This window comes from Platichthys flesus, chromosome 9 (assembly GCF_949316205.1).
Source record: "Platichthys flesus chromosome 9, fPlaFle2.1, whole genome shotgun sequence".
Classification (NCBI taxonomy): Eukaryota; Metazoa; Chordata; class Actinopteri; order Pleuronectiformes; family Pleuronectidae; genus Platichthys; species Platichthys flesus.
In genome coordinates this window covers 16,976,501-16,998,121 of record NC_084953.1, presented here as the reverse complement: position 1 = coordinate 16,998,121, position 21,621 = coordinate 16,976,501, and the positions used below count along the sequence as shown (strand labels likewise).

The following is a 21,621-nucleotide window of genomic DNA, read 5'->3' as shown; positions in this document are numbered from 1 at the left end:
TGTTGGTTAAGTCACACTCCGTACTCCAAAAATTTCATGGAAATTTGTTATTTCTGTAATCCTGCTGACAAATTGACAAACAAACCCCAAATAATAACGTCCTCGGTGAAGGTGATAAATTATGGTTCCATACATAAATTTAATTTTCTTTTGCTCAGCTTAAATATTTTAAATGTTAAAATATTTTCCTTTATTTCAAATTCCCATAGAAAAAGATATTCCCAAAAATATGTATTATTTGTATGAAAATGTATCTTCTCTTGTATGGATCAGTAGAATTTTACTCTGCATGTAGTCCAGCAATATTTTTTCTTCTGCTTATTTGTAGTTTTTGTACGTTCTGAAAAACAATAAATTATTATTATACTGATATTCTACATTGATAAATTATGTAAGAGGTCATTGTACCTGTGGTATTTTCTTCCTTTAGTTGCATAATTCAAACACACTCTCCCGAGCCATATTGATACTTTGCATTGTCAATAGTGTTTTTCTGCAAAAAAAAGGTGAACTTTTGAACTGGGCAGAGAAGTGCTCTCAGGGCTCTATTGGTTTCATTGGATGAGCAGACGGAGATAAAGAGATCTGACGTGGTGAAAAAAAAAGAAACAAACAGGAGGAGAAGTACGAGAGCGAGATGTTGGGAGGTCCGGGTCACATGGTGAGCCCCAGGACCCTGCGGTGGAGGTAACACACTTCCCCTGAGCTACATTTACCCTTTAGCTGCAGCCGGGCAGAGTTGGATGGGTTAGGGAGGTTGAGGGCCACCGAGGGAAAGAGAGGGAAAAGCGAGACAAGGGAGCTGGAGAGAGAGAAATGAAGCAGCGAATTCTAATGTCAGATCAGAGCTGAGCTCAGCAACAAGGAGACCTCTCCTGCCAGCAGCATATGAACATGCATCAGTATTAAGGGTAAAATATTGTGATCTTTGATTATTCCCTGTTTCACCTTTCATTAATGTCATCCAGATAGAAGGCAAGGCAGCTTGACATGCACCCACGAACGCAGAAAGGATTTCACAGACGCACCGGTGAGATAGCACTGGGTTTTGACAGAACCCTTTGTTTCCTCCGTGCTGTTGCTGTACGTTGCCTCCATGCAGTTGTAGGTCACATTCATTTCATACTGACACAGAACTTCCTGTCTTTCTTTCTTTTCTGCTGTATTTTTTTTTTTTTTTCTGTTTGTGGACTCGTGTGATAAGAATGCAAAGAAGAAATTAGCACTCATCATGTGCAATAAAGTCAAAAAGGACATTAGTAGCTGGTCTCGCTCTCTCTCAAATACACACACACAGAAGCAGACATGACAAAATATGGTGCGATGACAGGAAGGGTAAAAACAACCGAGGGAATTGAACAGAGGGACGGAAGGCAGGTTGTTCATCAAGATTCATGAATTATTCCCTGGGAAATCAGTGGAAATGTTTTTTTCTTTTGAACTCCCTATCTCGCAGTGTTAACAAATGTGATTTAAGAAATCCCGGATCTGGCCCTTTTTTCGCATTTGCACCAACATTTTATACGTTCCATCATTCCACAAATTTTGGATGTAATCCTTTCTGTAGTTGTTTTGTAATCTTGCTTACAAACCAACAAATAAATGGAAAGGGATGAAAACATAACTTTCCAGTTATGTTCACAATAATATAAACTGATTTCATAAAATAAGTTATTCTGTAGATAATGATGATCATTCTCGTTTAGATATATCAATCTGATGAAACCTGAGAACTAATGATTGCCCTGTCGGGGTCTGTACGGTAAAAACATAAATTTGTATGAATGTTGCGCAGGGATTCCATTTCTCCAGATAAATAATTCAGGTTGTACATGCCGGGAGAATATTCCAAAAATAACAGCAGGCTGGAGCGGATAGTAGGAAGGAGGACGACAACTATGAGACGGGGCTGACAGCCAGCGAACTGGGGATTTCGTCATCCCTTGGCATCTCAAACTCCAGTTCCTCCTTGACCTAGGAAATTAAGCATCTCTTGATACCATTGCTGTACCAGGTATCATTACACCCAACATGCACCCAAACGATGCTGTTCTCCTGTTTCAGGCCTGATAGGCCCAGATTTAACATGTCCCCCCTGTCATTGGCTGCTGCCCCTACTGTCAGATTGGTCTTGTTAAACTGAGCTGCCAGAGATTAAGAGGCCTGATCAGATTAGGATACCAGATCGCCTCGCGGAAGTAGCCCTCGCTCCGACAGTCAGAGTAGGATGGTTGCAGAGGCGCTTCAAGGTTTCACTTTAACATTCAGGAATCAATCCCCACTTCCAATCCTGCATATTAGGCTGATGTGTGCCAGCAGTCCAGGCAGGCAGCTGTCAAGGGCTGGACCTTCCCCTAAAGCACATTGTGCCTGCACTGCTCCCTGATTCCCTGATAACATTAATGCCAGGCAGATGTCTCTGAACTAGTCCAGACATTTTCCTGATATTAGAGCTGTAAACTGGCCTCTTTTCTTTGCCCCTACCGAATACCTTGAAAATCTCCTGTGGCTTTTAAGAGCAGCACAATATTGACCCACAATATCTTCCACATCAACAACAGCCAAGACATTCGCTTCCCTAATGGTTGGAAAATCAATAGGTAACGAATGGGCTTATTTATATTTCAAGCGATGATGTGTCATGTTTTGGGTTTGGTGACAAGTTTATTGCTGTAGGTCCACAGTGAGGATGCGAAAAAGAAGGTGTGAAATAAAGGGGGGAAAAAAACCCTGTGGATCTCTATCAGCTGTTGTCGTCGCACAGCAAATAACATCTGTTCCAGATAAGAATCTCCTCCTTATCAAGGCACTACTCTACCTCTGTCATTAGTCTTAATCCCACTCTGTAGCTAATCTAGAATGAAAAGACAATTTGGACCCCAATATCTCAGCCAATAGCTCCCTGTGATATCAAAGTGTTCTTTGAAGTTCGCTTTATATAAAACTGGCTCAAGTGCCGGGTCAGAGTTCCCGCAGCTGAAGGTGCAGCAGTCATTTGAAGCCTCAATCTTCTTTTGACCTATTCCCCAGTGCAACCTCGGCTGCCTTTGTATTCTTTGTCTGGGGCCCTCTTCATGTTTATTGCAAAGAGGCAATCAGAATGGCCCGTGTTTGGACCTGGCCAAATGCCCCTAAGAACTCAATTGTCTGGGGATACGCTTATTAACTTCTTTGCACAGAGACCCATTCGCCAATCATCCCTGACAATGCTCGTTCACCTGATAGACTCATCAGTGAGTGTTGGCCAAGGGAAAGGTCAGTGAGCAAAATAAGGCCAAGAGTATTGAAACTTAAAAAAAACAAGGGAGCAAAAAGGCAAACAAAGAAGACAAAAGATAAATCTAGTGAGATATCTAGTGCGAGAAAAATAATATAGGACTAGTATGAAAAAAAAAAGGAGAAAATACAAACAAAACAAGTTACAATGAACCAAGTCAAGGCCAGGGCAGTCAGAGCAAGACCACATCCACGCCTGTATTTCAGGTGACAGCTCTGTAACAATGACTCAGGACTATACACACACACACACACAAATGGCTAATAATGAATACTGTTAAAACACACCTTCTTCCTTCATGCACCAAAGCAAAGGTTGGCCCAATCATCTTTTCGGCTGCTGCAGTTTTACAGCCCCAGAATGACTGCTTCTCTCTCCATTACCTTTGCACTCGTTTGACTGGCAGATGGGTGTAAAGACACTGGATGGAGAGTGGGCGAGTGGGTAATCACGGGGCCGTGCGTCACAGTGTGTGCGTGCTCCCAGCACTATTTGTCGTCTCAGCAGGTGAGACGGGAGAGGCAGGTGAGACGTGTCTGGGCCTAATTTAAAAGCCTCTTTGCGGTGCCCACTGAACCAACGTTGGCATTCCCTAATGGTGCAGCGCAAGCACGTCATCGCCGCGCTGCTCCACGCCATCCCTGCGTCCTTGTCTTGGTTTAATAGCTTCCATAGCTTAAGTAACAAGAGCCTCATGACGATACATAGCTACATTCCTAACAAGGTTCGATATTTCAGTGTATTTTTGTGGCCTGCAGGAAAGGTAATATCTGGACGAGCCACTGCCTCCATATCCAGCTTGAACCTTTTGGTTGGAGCAGGTGTCCTTTCCAGTCCAATGGTGGCATGACACAGTGATTTAGTTGAATGGCGTGGCCTGACAGTGGGAGAGATGGAGGGTGATATGTGAGGCTAATGGAGCTAATATGCTGAGATGGAGCGATAGAGTGAAGGAGAGGTGAGACTGCAGGGACAGACATAGAGCTTTAGCTGAGTCACAAATACTCAATCTGAATACAGATCTAATTTTACAATGGATGTTTTGCCCATAACTTTGTTTCTTGTTTCTCTAACATCCTGCATCAGAGACTGCTTTTATACGTGCAGAGCTTAAAAGCACTCAGAAATCTATTACTGCCATCATTCATGCACCAAATGTGTAAAATTTTGATTTTATATATACTTTTTTAAAATCCATTCAAATATATCAGCTGGCATTTTCATTTATCGGAAGAAGGTGGATTCTTAAAGTCAATATAGACACACTTAAGTGCTACATTGACATTTCCATGGTAAAGTTGTATTGTGTAAACAAAAGTAAAAAAGTGACTGCATTGCATATATTTTCAGTTCTCTTTTATAATGACATTTTCTTTCTGCCCATATATCCGGAGGTGGAAAAGAAGCTCTTGTTTTTCTCCTTCCCTGTCTCTTTCTTTGTCATCACTTATTTGCCCTGTCATTCTTTCTCTTGTGTCTTCATTTTGTATTTGTCACTCATGTTCTTTTCATGCCCCCCACTCACGAGGGATCCAACGCAAATGTCGGTAACTACCACTTGAAGAAAATTACAACAGTTAAAAAGGGAACCAACATTTGTTTTTATATTAAACACAATGAAAGACAATATGAAGGTGTAGCTCCCAGCAGCTAACTACTTCAAACTGTAGGGCTTCTGCTCCCAAGTGCATGTGTCATCATGAGAGTGCATGAGAATGTTTGTGTATATTCATATTATTATGTACCGGTGATTGTGCATGAGCGTAACAAGAATTGTGTTTCTTTTATTCTTTGCACACACCAAAGCTCCTTGTGGTATTTGTCCTCTCCATGAGCAAATAGGACATTTTCTTACCCCATGGAGCGTAATGGAGCAAAGGTCTCAGAAATTTAGGGCAGAGAATACATTGGTATGAAGAAGAAGGGCAGTGAAGAGAAGAGGCTAGAATCAAATGTGTATAGTTGGACTGAACGGATCCAAACTCTGTAATAAGTTTAACTCTTTTATAATTCAATATTCTATTATCAATAATAATTTGTCAGTCATATGCTGTAAATATTAAGTTGATAAACGAAACACCACTTACTCATGTGCTGAGAGAGAGAGAGAGAGAGAGAGAGAAAGAGAGAGAGCGAGAGAGAGAGAGAGAGACTTGTGTGTGTGTGTGTGTGTGTGTGTTAATTTGCTTGTGTGCACTTGTCTCTAGCCTGCTTTAGTCTCCTTCCATCTGCTTGTGGACCTCTTCTCCCTGCTCTGAGGCCTGCCATCCTGCCCGATCTGCCGAGCCTGACCTCGCTGTGTGTGTGTGTGTGTGTGTGTGTGTGTGTGTGTGTGTTTCGCTTGATGAGCCTGGTGTATCATGAAGTGGTGTCATTAAAGAGAGAAGCAGCAAACGGGTGATTGCAGTGATTTGACCGAGGTTGCAAAGACCCCATCCTCCAATCAGAGCCTTTGCATGGCCTCCTCCAGCTCCACTGCAATCACAGAGCACTAAGTCCACTGCGAGCGCGCGCGCACACACACACAAACACACACACACACACACACACTCACACACACACACACACACACACTATTCAATCAACCTTTGTCACTTCCATTATCTACCTACACTGAGGATACACTTAAAAGAAGAATATGTTTTTTATAAAATGGACAGCACAAAGTTTATGATTAATGCTTAATAATTCACACGTTGCATTTCTGTGCTAACACCTCTTCAGAATTTTTAATCTGCTGGAATACTGTATTAACAAGATTCAAGTGAAGGAGTACGAAAAGACACTAGGAAGAAGTGGAATAAAAAATGCTGCCGAAGAAGCTGTTTTTCACCAAATGTTAGCTACTGCATACATGTTATTTTAAGTGGATGGAAATTAAATGGCCAATGAAATGAACAGGTTCATCATGCAGAATCTAAATAAAAGACAAGACAAGACAGCTTTCTTGGATCTATGTGGAACATGTACAGCAAGCACCATGAACATAAGGTACTATGAAACGTGCAATGATGTGAGATCATTACATGGCAGGGAACAGGCAAACATGACTGACACAATTAAAAACACGACATTAATTTTGAATTAACATCAGGGCAACGTCTTACTCTGACATTTTAAAACACTCAAACAGAAAGTTTAAGTTCAATGATGGTTCAGTGGTGGAAGTCAACAATTGATCCTGCGTAAAAACATCTTGTGTCAATAAGACACTTGGGTTTTCTCTTATTTAGTCGCATAGAGATGTCAGTTTGCACATGTATTATGACTGAAATGGCAGCTCCAACATCAAAGTGATACAGAACTTAGGATTCCTTATTGTCACAGCAATTTGGGGAGGATTGTACAACATGTTTTGATGTATTCAAAGGGTACAGAGAAAATCAGCATGAGAGCAGGAGGGGAACACGGAGAGAGAGAGAGAGAGAGAGAGAGAGAGAGAGAGAGAGACAAAGAGAGAGAGAGAGAGTGAATGAATAATAAAGTGTAGAAAATTGAGCACTAAATTGATCTGCAGTCTGTCTGTCCCCAAAGAGGCTGAGGTGGTTTAATAAGAATGGCAGACCACATGCATATATGGGGGCCGTCTCTTCCCCATCTCCGTCCCCCTCTGAAGGAAGACAAGTTTGTTTCTCAAGGTGATTGTTGCGGTGATAAGGGAGAGGGTGTTATTAAGGGTGACAGCGGAGGGGCTGAGAGGCAGTGGCTGACTGGATAACCTTGTCCCCATCCCCGCCTCGCCTCCATCGACATGAGCATCTCCACCACTGGCCTGCCCTGCCTGCTTGCTCGCCTGAACACAATCTGCTCGCTGGAATTACCTCCCGGCCCCAGGAAAACTAAACATGATTTCTGACCTTTCCTTTCTGTGTTCAACAGTAACCTTTGCTACGCTACGAGACCATTGCAACGAGCCAGGGACAGAGCGGGAGGAATGTGTGCCATTTCTTTTTTTATATATATTTAAAAAAGGGGTGTGAGGATGAGCGTGTTCAGTGGAATCTGTGGCTCTGTTCAGACCTGGTATAAACATCTGCCCTGATCACAAGTGTTGAGTGTAAAGTTCCTCTGTTCAAACTTATTACAATGCATCGTGAATGTGTCTCCTGTGACTGCTCTACATGCAAAATGCACATCATTCCGGTTTACAAAGACCCAATGACATTATTTTTCCCCAGTCTAAGTTTATAGTTAATGTGTTTGTGTTTTGGACCCTAACCCTAACCCACAAAAAACGCATATAGAATTTGAGAAGACTGGGAAACTGTAACAGGTGACAGGACGTCAGCTAAGCTATGTGGCCCAGCTATGTTTCATTCACACAGTGAAAAAAAAAAAAGTGATGAAATCTGAAGACGCATTGGAAACACATCTGGGTGCGTTCACACCTGTGCTTAGCCCTGAACGGTGATCAGCCCACTCAGGACAAATGTTAACACCAGGGCTAAACAGAGTCGATGTATGTGTGGATATTCAAATAAGTATGAGTGTATTTGCAATAACTGCAGAATATATGACATCATGCAACAATGATGCCACCTTACATGCAGATTTTTCAGTATGTCTCAGTGAGTTTGCGATGTTGTCAGTGCTATATTTTAAGTTGTTTACGTTCATTTGTCCCATTTGTAAGTTGCTCCTGCTTCCATCTGCGAATGTGCAGAAGTTGCATTAATGGCGTATTTTGTAGGAAAATAACTATTTCTGCAAACCTGCATTTTTCCACTTGCTAAATCCATTACATCATCACTCTGCCTTCTCGTATTGTTCTTTGCCGCGTCAGCAACTTTTGCGTCGGTATTATCATCAGGAGTTTGTTAGATAAGGCTAATTGATCTCCACCTACCCAGTGTATTAGTAAATTGTTGTGATGTACTTCTTCCACTGACTCTGCATAACTGCTACAGCCTCAGCACAATCTGACCCTTAGGAGCAAAAGCGCATCCCTATAGAAAAGATTTCATCATCTCTACTCTCTGCCTCTGTTCGTCTGTTGCACTCCGGCTTTCTCTCCTCTTGTCTGTCTCCCATAAACCCGACTCATCCCTCCACCCCCTCCCGCTCAAAACAATCCTGTTTGTGCTGATGTGAGGGTAAAATGTAAAAGCTTAGAGGCAGAGTGACCCGAACATCCTGGGCCGGCCCTGGTGGAGTTAGCTGACTGAACCCTGTGGCTAGCAAAGGCCTGTGTATCCACATTGTTTGTGTAAGAGCACCGGAGGGGATTTAGATGGCGGGGGGGTCTGAATGTGTGACCCACACCTGGCCTCAACATTGGATTAGCTCCCTGTGATCCCCAGCACCTCTGAACACGCTACTTACTATTTCAAGATCTCTCCATTTATGCCCAGCCAAGCACATTGTGACCAGTAATCTATAGTTTTCTTCCCTCCGAAGGGAGAAGATGTACTGTTCAGCTTTTTGCTTTGGCCCCTGCTGCCCCTCCCTCTCTCTGGTTTGTCCACACTTTTCTCTGTTTATTTTGTTCTCTCTCTCCCCTGCTTTAGTGTCTCTGAACAAATTCCCTTCTTTCACCTATCCACTCTGGCCATCCATCTTTCCTCCCCTCATTCCTCTCCCTCTAACTACCCCTCTCTCCTACAGGCCTCCTCTTTTTTCTAAAGGGGATCAGTGGAGCTTAGAGGTCTTCCTGCTTGCTTCATTACTGAGCTGCTCTGACATGGGAGCTCGACTCTCTAGCAAGAAAAAGAGAACACCACTGATGTTTAATACATAGACCACTCTGTTGTCTTTTGCGCCAGATAAATTCATTATCAAAAGCTGCGCGCAGCACAGCAACAGAGCATGTAGGCCTGCTCTCTTAATCTAGATTCCCAATCTCTCTCTCTTTTTTTCCACCCTCAATCTCCATTTAACTTCTCGCCTTTCCCTCTGTTTCTTTCTCAATCTCTCTCTCTCCGTCTCCCTCTCTCATGCTTTGTTTTTCCGTCACATCTCAGTGAACTGGAGCGAAAGGCGAACCGCAGCAAACCTTTGTGATCATGGTGGCAGCTGATCGTGGATCATGTGTCCTGTATCCATGTGTACACTTTGTGTGTGTGTGTGCAAAAATGCAACCTGGACAAAGATCTGTGTGTGCACATGTGTTCCTATTATAATGTGCATCCAACTTTCCACGATACCTGTGTGTGACAGATAGAGCAAGTGAGAAAGAGAGAGAGAGAAAGAGAGAGAGTGTGTGTGTAAATATGTAAATTGGACAAAGCTCCGTGTGTGCACATGTGTTCCTATTATAATGTACATCCAACTTTCCACTATAAGTGTGAGTAACAGAGAGAGAGGGCGTGTGTGTGTATGTGTCAGAGCCGTATGGTACGTATGTGTTTGCCTGTCTGTCCTCACTGTGTGGGTGTGTGTGTGGGCGGCAGGCCGGCCTTCATAATGGCAGAGCCTGTTTCTAATCCAGTCCTCCTCAGTGGGCTGTAGCTTTAGCTGTGCCAGGCAGGCCTGCTGCAACACCAAGACCCCCAGCTGACAGCTAGCCTGCTCCTTGCTCCGCTTTCTGGACAAATAGATGAGCTCAAAACTTTAGGAAAACAAAAATCGGCACCAGAAAAAAACTATTCTCACACGATAGAAGAAAAATTAATAAAATGTTGGCAAATAGTGAAAGGTAGAAAGCTGGCATAGCTGGTAAGGGGTTTCGGATGTGAAATCAAATTGTTAAGGCTGATTTATCCTGTGTGCGGACGCCACGCCTTCTAAGGAGGCACTGAACATGCACTTCAAAAATGAAATATCAGCAGCAGTCAGTGCCAGTCATCAGTGCCACGTGTGATGAAAAATCAATCCATTTCATATCAGAGACCTGTCAGGAGAAAACGAGAGGGACAGGTCCCTGCTGCCTCCACTCTGTGCCGCGTCTCCCCCAACAGAAGCATCTGAGAAAGGTGTGCGTCATCAGTGACGGAGACGTCCACGGTGCTGGTGGCTCAATGTGTAACGGCTGCTGTTCTGCTAGATTAGGTCGGTGATTGGCCATTAATATTCATTTCACAGTGTGTCTTTGTTAGGTGGCAGCAGGGGTTGATGGAGTGTTTGGATGAATTTACCCTTCCATTTATTTCCCTTTAATTTCTACGGGCAAGGTGGTTTACTCATAAGGCCTCAGTGAAGCTAAACGCCTGGATGTGCTGTCATTTTGTCCAACACAGTTAAAGCAATGGAGATCTTCATTGGGAAACTGCTCAGTTTTGATCGAATGTCCAAGAGTCCTCAAATATTTATCAGAATTAGACAGAGGAGTGTTTGACTGTCTTTCTCTTTGACGGCTGCAGGCAGGCAGATTCATGTTGTAACCAGAGGAAGACACTGGTGTGGTCTGAGCACGTCTGGTCTTAATAACAGTAGAGACTTTCTCCTGGAGGAGCAGAGGTCCAGCAGGCACAGTAACAGGTCTTTCCCTCATGGAAGACAAACCTGATGCAGGTGATCTGAACTGTCCTCTGCATAATGGGTCCAAGGGACTAATTAGTATGACTGTGTGCTGTAGTGCGACTGTGCTCACTGAGGAATATATGCCCCCTATTTGACGAGAAGAGACCCTTGAGAGAGCTGGACAGAATAGGTGAGTCCCCGGTGTCTCTCCCTCCGAGAGGGTAATTAATATCTTTACATCCGCTCTTCCAGCTCCTTTTACGGCCTGCTGAGTTATAGTCCTGAAGATATTGATCTGGATACTGACAACAGAAGGCATATACTAATAAAATAACAGATTTTTTAGCTTGCCAAGTTTGACAGTGTGAAATAAGAGGAGCAATAATTACAAGACCCTAGATTTCAGATAGTACATTGAAATCCCCTTCAGTCCTTTACAGCAAATAAGAAGCAAATCTTGTAAAAGTAGGCCATGGATCAGCATAAAAAAGGCACGATCTATCAGCTGCAGTAGCAACAGCAGCTAAAGGAGGAAACAGGTATTGAGAAAACCTAAATGATATTTCCCAGTGAGTATTGCAGGAATAATTAAAACTAGCAGTTAAGAAGCAGGATGAAAATAGAAGATCTAAAAGGATACGATCACACACCTCCTGTCTACTCCTTCCCACTTCCTAACCTGTTAAAGTCATGCTAGTGTTTGATTGCCCCTGTGGCGCCACTCTGACCTGTTCATTTAAGATGATGTGCAACTCTCAGCTCTGTTCTAGCACTCATTTGTTCCTCGGTGGGGTCCCCACGGCCGGCCAATAAGAGGACCCCATACTGACCAAGTGCCAAGGGAGCTCTAAAACAGGCCACTCACAAGCAAGGAAAGAGACAGCTGAGTGTCATTGTTAATGTGGACACACAGCACCACAATGGCAAAATCAATGGAGCTATAGAGGACATCAATCTTGACAACACAAGACCCCTGAGCTTGTCTCACCACTCCTCTGTAGTTGTGAATGAATGTCTGAGAGAAAGAGAGATAGAAAGAGAGAGAGAAAGAGAGAAAGAAAGAAACAGAAAAGCATAGGCGAGTGACAGTGATCTTTATTGGCCTCTCCTCCATCCATCTCAAGGGGTTATGCTGTCCTTTGAAGACTGTGTGTATTTAACAGGCAGCCAAGAGGCCAGTCATCCTAATTCAACCAAAACAGGCAGAGGTTTTTAGGTAAAGCCTCAGAAGTGCAGCGCAGCAGCTGCATGCAGTTGGCATTGTTTGTGTATTTTCTCTTCCTGACTGATTTTCACTTCCAAATCCCCCCCTCGCTCTATTTTCCTCCACCAGGATGAGAACAGCATTCCTCCTTAAAATTACAAAAGGGCACTTGCATTGTCATTGGCTGACACATGAGATGCACACCCCCCCAAAAAACCATTAACAGTGAGGTTCATTGCCACTGACTTGAAGGATGCCTCCTTGTCACATTAACATATATGCAGATATGGCAGTGAGTCAATGAAAGCCTCCAAAAATGTTCGAGATCAAACACAACAGAATTAAGGCCAAGTAATGAGGATCTTGGCAAGAACCCTGCAAATGTATTGATTGTTTGGCAAGCCCGAGCGTAGCCCTGCTCCATTTTCCCTCACTATACCATTTACTCTTGTGTTTCAAACGCAAACCGATCAAGCAGCAAGGGCTTTAAAAGGGCCTTAGCATGGCGATGGCTCCAGTATTGAGCCTATACACCATCTAATTTACAATGTAATGATAATGTACTTGGCATAGATGAGAGAGTGGCGGCTGTAGAGCACATTAGAGCCCTACATCCTTTCAATAACAGATGCTTTCATCAATTATAATGTACAAGGGCACAAGTGCAAAAGAAACACTTCAGAATTCCAGTCGATCTGAACATGTAACAAATGAAGAAAAGGTGAACATGTATAATGTCTACACTTTAGAGTATATGAGGAGATTGCAGACATTGTCACTAAATGTGTTAAGAACTTACACAAGCTGCGAAACATGTAGTCTAACATCGAAACCTCTCTGTTAGATGTCATGTAATAAGTTCAATATACTGCATATTCAGAATCAGCTTGACTCAAATTATTTGTTACACTTTGTTTCAACTTCTGACAATTGTGTCTGTGCAGCAAAATAAGAATTAAAGGAATTGAGAGAAAGATAAAAAAAAGAAAGGTAGAGTGAGAAATGCGGCTTGAGCGCAGTGAAATAGATGAGATCAGAGGGAGAGAATGAAAAGAATTAGCCTCGATAAGACAGATGAAAAGGGGACATGAATAAATGATGAGAAAAGAAGACAACTACCTCCGCGGCTCTCGCTGTCAGCCGGTTTCACCTGGATGGGCCGAGTCATCTGGAGGAGAGAGAAGAAAGGGCAACAGAGAAGTTAGCGCTGGCGTCTCGGGCTGTCGTGTTACAACAAGAGACCACAAACCAGAGGTGTCAAGTCCCTCTATCCCATACTAATGGCTGCTCTGTGATACTGATCAAAGTGCCTTGGCTGGAGAGAAAACCAAAACACCATCATGCGGCTAAGTTGACCTGACACTATAGTGTTTCTGCTGCCTGTTATTCAGACTAAACAAAAACACCTCTGCTCTCATTCACACATCGAATTGGATGATTGTGTATGATTCGTTCATAGGCTACTTTAGTTCATTGGGAATGGTTTGTCCAATTTTGGATAAAAGGTTTGTGAAAAAGCAGATTTTCCAGTAAGAACCTTAGGTTAGGTTGAAGCAAGTTGTGGTTATGTTTGGATATTGAAGTTTTAAGGGGACCTAGCAAAAAACCTATGCAAAACCATGTTTAGATCCATGTTTAATCAAACTGTGCCAAATGTCGGTACGTGAGAGAGCACCTCGATGAGATGGTCACAGGAGTATAGACAGAAAGAGATAGCACCTTATAAATTGAACTCAAAGTAGTCAAGTGTAGTTAAACTTTTCAAAAGTCGACACAAAGAACTCTCACTGTAATATACGTGATGCACTAGTTTAACCTGGGAAACACAACTAACGTTAGCATCCTGGCAGCAAGAGTCAGCACCGGTGGTTGAAACCGATATTTGTTGAAACATTCAGTGAGGCATCAACAAATTCATCAACACTTTTGGATGAATAGTTAAAAGTTGGACTACGTTGTTTATCTATATTACTTTACCACCATTGCAGGAGAGACACAGCAACATAGAAGGTGTAAAGTACTGAAAAAGGGTCCCCATGAAATAAATTCAGTGTCTCCAAAAGTGTCCCATGACATCAACATGTGTATCTGGTTCATGTTTGTAGTTTTTCACGTCAGGTGCATGGAAGGGTTGACAGGCTGCATATATTTGTGTCTCAGTGAGAAAAGCTGGGGCAGTCCTAGTAAAAGTGAATCCAGCCAAAGGAGGAGAGAGATCAATATGGGCCTATTGATCGAGGCCCTTGGGCTGTGGAGAGAGTCTGGTTGGGAAGGATTCTCTGGTTAGGAGCCTTTCTCTAATCCACTGGACCCTGATAAGAATGGCATTGCCTGGATTAGATGCTGCTGTCATCATAGTTTTTGTGTCACGCTCTCCTCCTTCCCAATTTTACCTCCTTCTTTTTTCATTTGTTGTTCAAGCTCAACAATTTTACCAGACTCTGATTTCTTCAGAGGAAAGGTTTGAAAGATGTGGCTGTGATTTACAATATGTGCTTTACAGCTGCGGCAAAAAGTATATGTGTATACTATATGCCCACCCACGTATGCATTTAATCTGCATACATGTGCAACATTAGCGCTAAAAGCTAACACGATGATTCATTTTCAAAAATCAGTGCCAGTGACTCTTCCCCTTTAGTTCGACCCAAAACAAATAGATTTAATAATAGAAACACACATTTTAATAACACTGGGGCCAAAAATAGCACAAATGTATAACACGATTACTGAAACATAAAAGCAACCTCTTACCATGCTCTGCCATTTACAGTAAACCATTTACAGCTGACATTTAAGCATCTTTGTATTGCTTGAAACTATTTGCTATTACCAGGCATTCCAGTCAACCCACTGAAAACCATTCAGCACTGATACTTTTGCACATTCACATGTATGTATTGTTCTATCATCCTGTGAAGTATCTTTTTTTCAGTTCTATTTCAGAGCAGAGCTGAAAAGGTCACATTTAAAGACAGGGCAGTCCAATAAAAGCATGACATGTTCAAGGAGAAACACCATAATGGGATTTTAAAATGTCTTAATAACATGCTGATATATGGGGGAGAGGCCCAGGCCCAATTCATTAAGTGCTAAACATATCCATTTTCACCTTGAGAAACTCAGTAACCTTCCTTCACTGAAAATATTCCATAAATTTACCCATCGTAAATAATAACTAGCACCAGCTAAGTCTTTGTAGGAAAACAGGGAGGGTATTATGCTTGTGAAGGTTGAGGTTTTAGCTACTTGTTTCTCACTCCCCATCCTGCTCCCTCCCCATCTACATGTACTTTCTCTTCCTTGTACAACACAAGCAAAGTAACTCTACAGTATGCTAATGTCAAGCCACAGGGCGCACTGCTCCACAGCGTGTGCAGATAGATTACAGAATCAACCGCGACATTTTCGCGCATGTATTCAAAGCAACCTCCGCGATAGAAACACCTCCAAATGAAGCAGGAAAAAACAACCGCAAGACAAATTCATGGATAACTTTGAAATCCTCTGTTCCTTCACAGCAACACAGGACATCTTTGAATTTGCCTTTGACATGTCAAACGGACAAAAGACGCTTCCATCCTGCCAGTTGATTTTTGTTCAAATGCTCGGAGGAGGTGGCCAAATCTACGGCTGAGGCTCCTCTAGCATGTTATGATCTCAGCTGTCTCTACAGGGTGCCTGTGTGTGGGAGGCAGCTCTCTCTAAAGCTAGTTACTGTTCAGCTTCCAACATGCCAGCTTAATGGTCTATTTATTTGCCTAAAAGCAATGCATTATGGTCCCTAACAGTCACGAGTGATGGCTCTGCAGTTTGTTCCATTTCGCTTGAACACATGAAGAGAATCATGGGGTTCCAGCTGAGATTAAGTGCACGATGCAAAGCACACTTTTATTGTATGCATTCTCACACATGCAGAGAGCAGATGACTTTAAGTAAAATGTATTAAGCACTGCTGTTACCATGGTGGCCATTCATTAACTTCAGATTCTGTAGGGGGTTATTTCTTTGACTCTGTTCTTTGTGGGAGGGGGATAGTAGCTCCTCGTCACACCCACATGGAGCTGAGTAAAACAGCCACCGCTGCTTCACTACGTTTTATTTAAGGGAGGTAAGGCAGTTGAGAAGCAGTGAGGAAAAGAGAGGGGGATCTTGGGAAGCAACACAGAGAGATGGAGAGAGTGTTTAAGGGAGATACGGTTCAGCTGCTCTTTACCAACACTGTATATTTACAAATCAACCAACTACGTCCTTATCACAATGCAAATTTGATGTACTGTTTGCATTTGTCGGATGTTAATTATAAATTGTGCAAATCATTTTTTTTTTTTTTTTTACCTGGTATTGATGGAGACTTTTATTTTTTACTGGTGTGATACTATGTTTCCATGTTTATCCACTTGCAGATGTGTATGTCACTTGGTTAAATCAGCCAGGTTTTCCAAACCAGCCACTACTAATGTAATACAACGATGAATGTTACTTTATCACAACGCATTTCCAGTACTCTGGTAAAGTTTGTCCCGATTAGGTAGCCAACGTCTTTTTCTTAGAAAAAGAACCAAGGGCCCTGAACTGCGACTACGAAGGACATTCTACTGTCTGATTTCAAAATACACCGAACTAGTCAAGGAAGTGTAGTGAGGAGTTGGCCTCTTAGACGTGGGGAGGATTTTGAGTTCACTGTTGAATCTGTCTGACACTAATGAGTTCATGACTAGTAGAGTTTAGTGGGATGGAGCAACGGTCTCACAATCCACAATGCTTGAACTCCATAGAGGGCCTGTGAGGCAATAACAGTGCTCTGGAAAAGCTTTCGAGGTCCTGGTGCAATTCCAAGCCTCAACCTTCTTTAACATATTATCCAAATAGATGAACGTCCAATACACAGGAACGCAGTAAACAGAAATAAAACTGCAGTAAATATTGTCCTGGTTTTGTAGAAGCTCATCTCTCAGTAGTAAAAGTCTTTTTACAACAGTTATGCAACAGCACTTACTTATAGCGCTTGCAATAAAATAACTGTAATGGCCATTCACTATGTGCGGTGTCTTCTGGCTTTCACTCAGGTTTAATATAGAGTAATGTTTGTCCCGGGATCATTAATACGTATTAGTGGGCCATCAAAGCTCATATTGCTGCACTGCTCAGTAACAGGAACATAAACAGCCCCCCTCTGACTGGGCCATCTCTGCTGATATAATTAATATTTCCAATTATTGATCTGAGGGAGTGCTGAGTGGTGACTGTCCGGGGGCCCTGGCTCCGGCTAATAAATCTGCACTGTATACAGTAGGGAGGAGACACAGGGAGTAGGAGAGCTACAGTGCGAGAGTGCCTGGTGTAATGATTTAGTTATGAACTGCCTCATTGCAATAACAATACTTGTTCATTAACAATAAAACTACAAATTGAGATCAGATTTAAAGGCTTACTGAGGCTGGTAATGAACAATTCTTAATATGGCAAATTTATTGGATCTGAAAAGAGATTTCACTACTTTACATGAAAATATGACGGCATGATCCTGTAGTTTTTGAGTGAAAAAAAACAAACCATTGCCATGATGCATTTTTACAACAAAACAATGCACAATTTCCATCAGATAATAAATCCCTGTAACAAAGCTTGGAGTCCTTGCAATGAAGAGGGATAAAGGGTTCTACATTCATAGCCAGACAGTAAATTACATTCAATGTGATTTGCATGTCAGTATCTCCCTTGTGTTTACTCTTTCAATAGAATATTTGTGAGACACTGACACTGAAGCAGTAGCTTTACACCCGATTTATCAACAATATACTATGGCTTGTGTAATGACAATTGTCCACAATGCATTATTTTCGTCGTCGACTTGGGTTACAAACTGTAAAAAAAAAAATCTAAAAAAAAAACAGTTTGTAGAACCTTCTAAATCCCGAAGATATTATAGAGATGGAGAAAATCTGCATTTTTGGAAACTTGAAATTAAGTAATTGTAAGTTGACCTGATAAATGACAGTTTAACAAAGCTACTAGGTCTTCGGGAATCTACTAATAAACTAGAATACCACTCATCAACACCACCAAGGCCCATCAGTCCCCTTAAAACCTGCACCAAATTGAACGCATTCCTTATTACTTCCTGAAATATGTCTAAAATCAAAACATCCTACGTGGAGGAAAATAACATATACGGTATTTAAATTGCAAGAAACAGTGAATCATAGACAAAATAATTGTTTGTTTGTTTTGTAAATGTATTATTAGTTATATATCTACTCTACATCTCAGTGGTGAGGTGGAGTTGTCCATTCACATGTGGGCTTTCTGAAATTGACGACCTGCCCAAATACACAAGTGGGTTTGTGCAGGTACATTTTCTGACTGAAGTCATCACAGCATGTTCAGATTTACTGATGCAATAACAGCGCTGGTCTGTGTGAATGTGTGAGATCTATGTTACCTTCTTCATATATTTGTTTGAATGCATGTGGGAGAATGTGCAAATGATTTATAATTTACCCACAAGTGAAAATGTGCTTGCCGCAGCAGTGTGGCGGTCCTGATAAGAAGCATCAGTCATTGCTGAGAAGATGGCAGCCACTGTAGGCGTTGGGATTCCTATCAGAACGAAGAGGATTTAATGCTTGAGATGCTGACATGGACCGAGAGACACATGCAGACCTCAGCTTGTCTCACATTTGTAAACAAGTTGAAAAGTTCTGTGAGAAGACTTTAACTCTGTAATGTTCTATCCGTTTTGAATAAGAGAGGATTTTATTACGATTTTCTAATGCTGGATTCAGACTAAAAGATGTAACAGATGATTCCACATTTATAACTGTTTGCCATGTGCTGGCCCAGAGGCATGTATACATATATCTACCTGACAGACTGCTTTTTGCCGTCCTTCATGATGTGTGTGATGTCACCGGAAGGGAATTGCATGTGTTTGACTTGCGGACACAAGAATGGAATGTGTATGATATTGGCTGTCTTGTGCACCTCACACAGACACCGGCCCCATTCCTCTTTTGCTTTGCAATATTAACATCTGTCTACTACTTCATATTTTCTAGCAGAGCACTGTCAGCTGTGCTCCTATTGGTCATCATCACAGGGAAGATCCTAGAAGATTAAAAAAGAAATAACATGCTAGTCTTTTTATTAGGACACTGTCAGATGTCACAGATGTGGCTTTGGTTCTCATCCCCTATGAAACACTACACAAGCTGAAATGGCATGTCTACTGCCAACTGATTGTTTCTGAACCACCCAAAGTAGAGAAAAATACATGCTCTTGTTTAGAAAGTGCAAGTTTATTTGCTTCATAGTTACTTTGCACAAGTGTTAATTGTTTTAAAGACAGAATCACTCCTTTTGGAATGGAGCTGTTGATATCCATCTGCTACACTGAATGCTCCTTGTAATACAACGATTAGCAAAAAGGCTGCTGCTAACTGACACACATGTTCAATCTGGGGTACCATTACAACTACTACCACTACAACATCTCTGATTAAGACCATTAGACCTTCTGTTGTTTGACGCCATCCAAGTTCCTGTTTATCTCTTTCCCCAAAACACTAACTGCCTCCACGACAGCCTGAAGTCCATCCACCCAACGCTTCCAAAAGCCTTTCTAATCCTCTCTATTATCATAGCTTTACCAGTTGAAGTGGTTGGCCAGCTGTCTGACTGCTACAGACCTCATTATACACACAGTAGAACACAGCCCCTCATCAAGATTTCATGAAGGTGAATGTCACACATCAAAAGCCCTTCATTTGTTTGCACCATGACTCAGCAGAGTTGTGTGACACGAGTTTGTGCCGCTTCTCATCAAACTCTTTATTACTCCTGCAAAGTCTGATTGACTTCAAATAAATATAAATATCATCCTCCACCTGCAAGATTGTGTACTTCAGTCCCAACCCCTTTGCACAGATGATGTCACTTGCCCTTACGCCATACTTGTCTGTCTAGTCGATTGTGTCTTCCTGTCTCGTGAAGTGTAAGCTCTCTACCAGTATTTGTATAAGTGACTCTGAGTCCTGCAGGACTTGTGCGGACGACTAGGGTGTGTGGGTGAGAGAAACACTGTGCAATCACAAGGCAGAGTAGATAGGGGGATTGAGCTAATGCCTATATCCTGTCCTGAGCCTGTAGCAGGCTATCCAAGAGATAAAGGGAAACAGAGGGAGAGAGGTGTAAGAGACTGAAAGAGATGGAACAGGAGGGAAGAAATGGATCATAAAGAAGTGAAAAAAAGGGAATACTAATGAAAAGACTGACATGATGTAGACATTGACACATAAGACTGAGTTGGGATTTATTAATGAGTGAAAAAAATAATATTATTTTACTCCTATTCCTACACTTCTTTATCCTCCACTTCCTGATTTATGAGCCAAACTTTGGCTATCAGTAGAAGGGCATCACTCCCAGACATCTTTGGCACGGCTGCTTCTCAAGCCCAGAGAGCTATTGACATGGCGTGTTACTGTAATGCGTGAAGCAGTGGGAGACTCATTGTAAATCTGTGTCAACAAATGCTTGAGCAGCAGCAAGCTCAATCTCTCTCTCTGTGTTTCTGCCTCGCTTTGCCTCTCGCTTGCATTTACCAACCTATCTAATGAATCTTATCTGCGCAACGCACTGGAGGCTTAAGCTTCTGGTGGGCTCTGATCTCTCCCACACACACAGACGCCCTCTCTCACTCTCTTTCTTTCTTTTTCTGCTCGTCGTTTGATGTGGTTTGCGCTCTTCAGTTCATTTTTGAGGAACTGTCCTTAGAAAGATACGATCATGAAGAAAGGCCCAGCCCAGTGGCTTCAGAAGGGCACCATCATGCCAATCCCAGCATGCACCACAGCCAGGGTCCGGAGTGAGCAGGAAGAAATGAAATGGCAGAGGATATGTTCCATGACAGAATAACAGATCTTGCGTTGTGTGAGGCTTTAATGCTTAAAGGTGGCCCTTATGCAATGACGCCATGTTCCCTATCTGGCTGCTGCCTTTGATATTTGCTTTGAAGATTATGTGCTGCCTGACTGTCAGTGAGTTACAACCATAGTAATGATGTACAACACCACATACAGCATGAGGCCATGCAAGCACACTATTGAAAGTGGACTTAGGGTGAGGAGATGTGATCTGCAATCCATACCGTGATTAACTGTTACATTCACCTCAATAAAGTTCTTTGTGCAGAAATATCTACAAATAATAAACGACCATGAGTAACATTTATTTATATCTGCAGTATGTCATAGGATATGAAGTTAAATAAGCACATGCTTGTGTAATAGACTGAAATATGCAGTGGTGAAATGTTCTTTCTTGGCTAAACATAACTCAAACTCAAGTTTCAATCTTTGAAACAAATTACTGATGGTTCATCTTGAAAGTGCAACTATATTGCAACAGTTAAACTGGTCACAGATTATTATTGGAATCAATTAGCACTGCTTGGTGGAACAATACTGACTTGACTTTAACACTTTGGATTAAACCCACAGAAATGACACAAGCCTGAGGATTAGTTATTTACAACTTTGATTAGATGGAATTCATTGTTGTACTTTCAGGTTCATGAAATGAGAAAACTATACTGACAATTCATACATAACAGAATTAATTTACTGAAGTTGACTTTAGTTTGTGAGACTTACTTTGTCAGTTTTGGTCCCTTTTCCACTTATTGCACACCCCGACATACAGTCCACCACACTCATACACATACCCTTGGCTAGATGTA

At 42.1% G+C, this 21,621-nt stretch overlaps 1 protein-coding gene across 1 annotated transcript in view; it reads right to left on the bottom strand.

Annotated features, from left to right (window-relative positions):
- Positions 1 to 21,621, bottom strand: part of celf5a (cugbp, Elav-like family member 5a) — a 179,076-nt gene that overhangs the window by 65,581 nt on the left and 91,874 nt on the right. Inside the window, exon 3 of the mRNA XM_062396252.1 lies at positions 12,999 to 13,047. Within this exon, the coding sequence (XP_062252236.1) occupies positions 12,999 to 13,047 (49 nt within the window). The remainder of the gene's footprint in view (positions 1 to 12,998; positions 13,048 to 21,621) is intronic.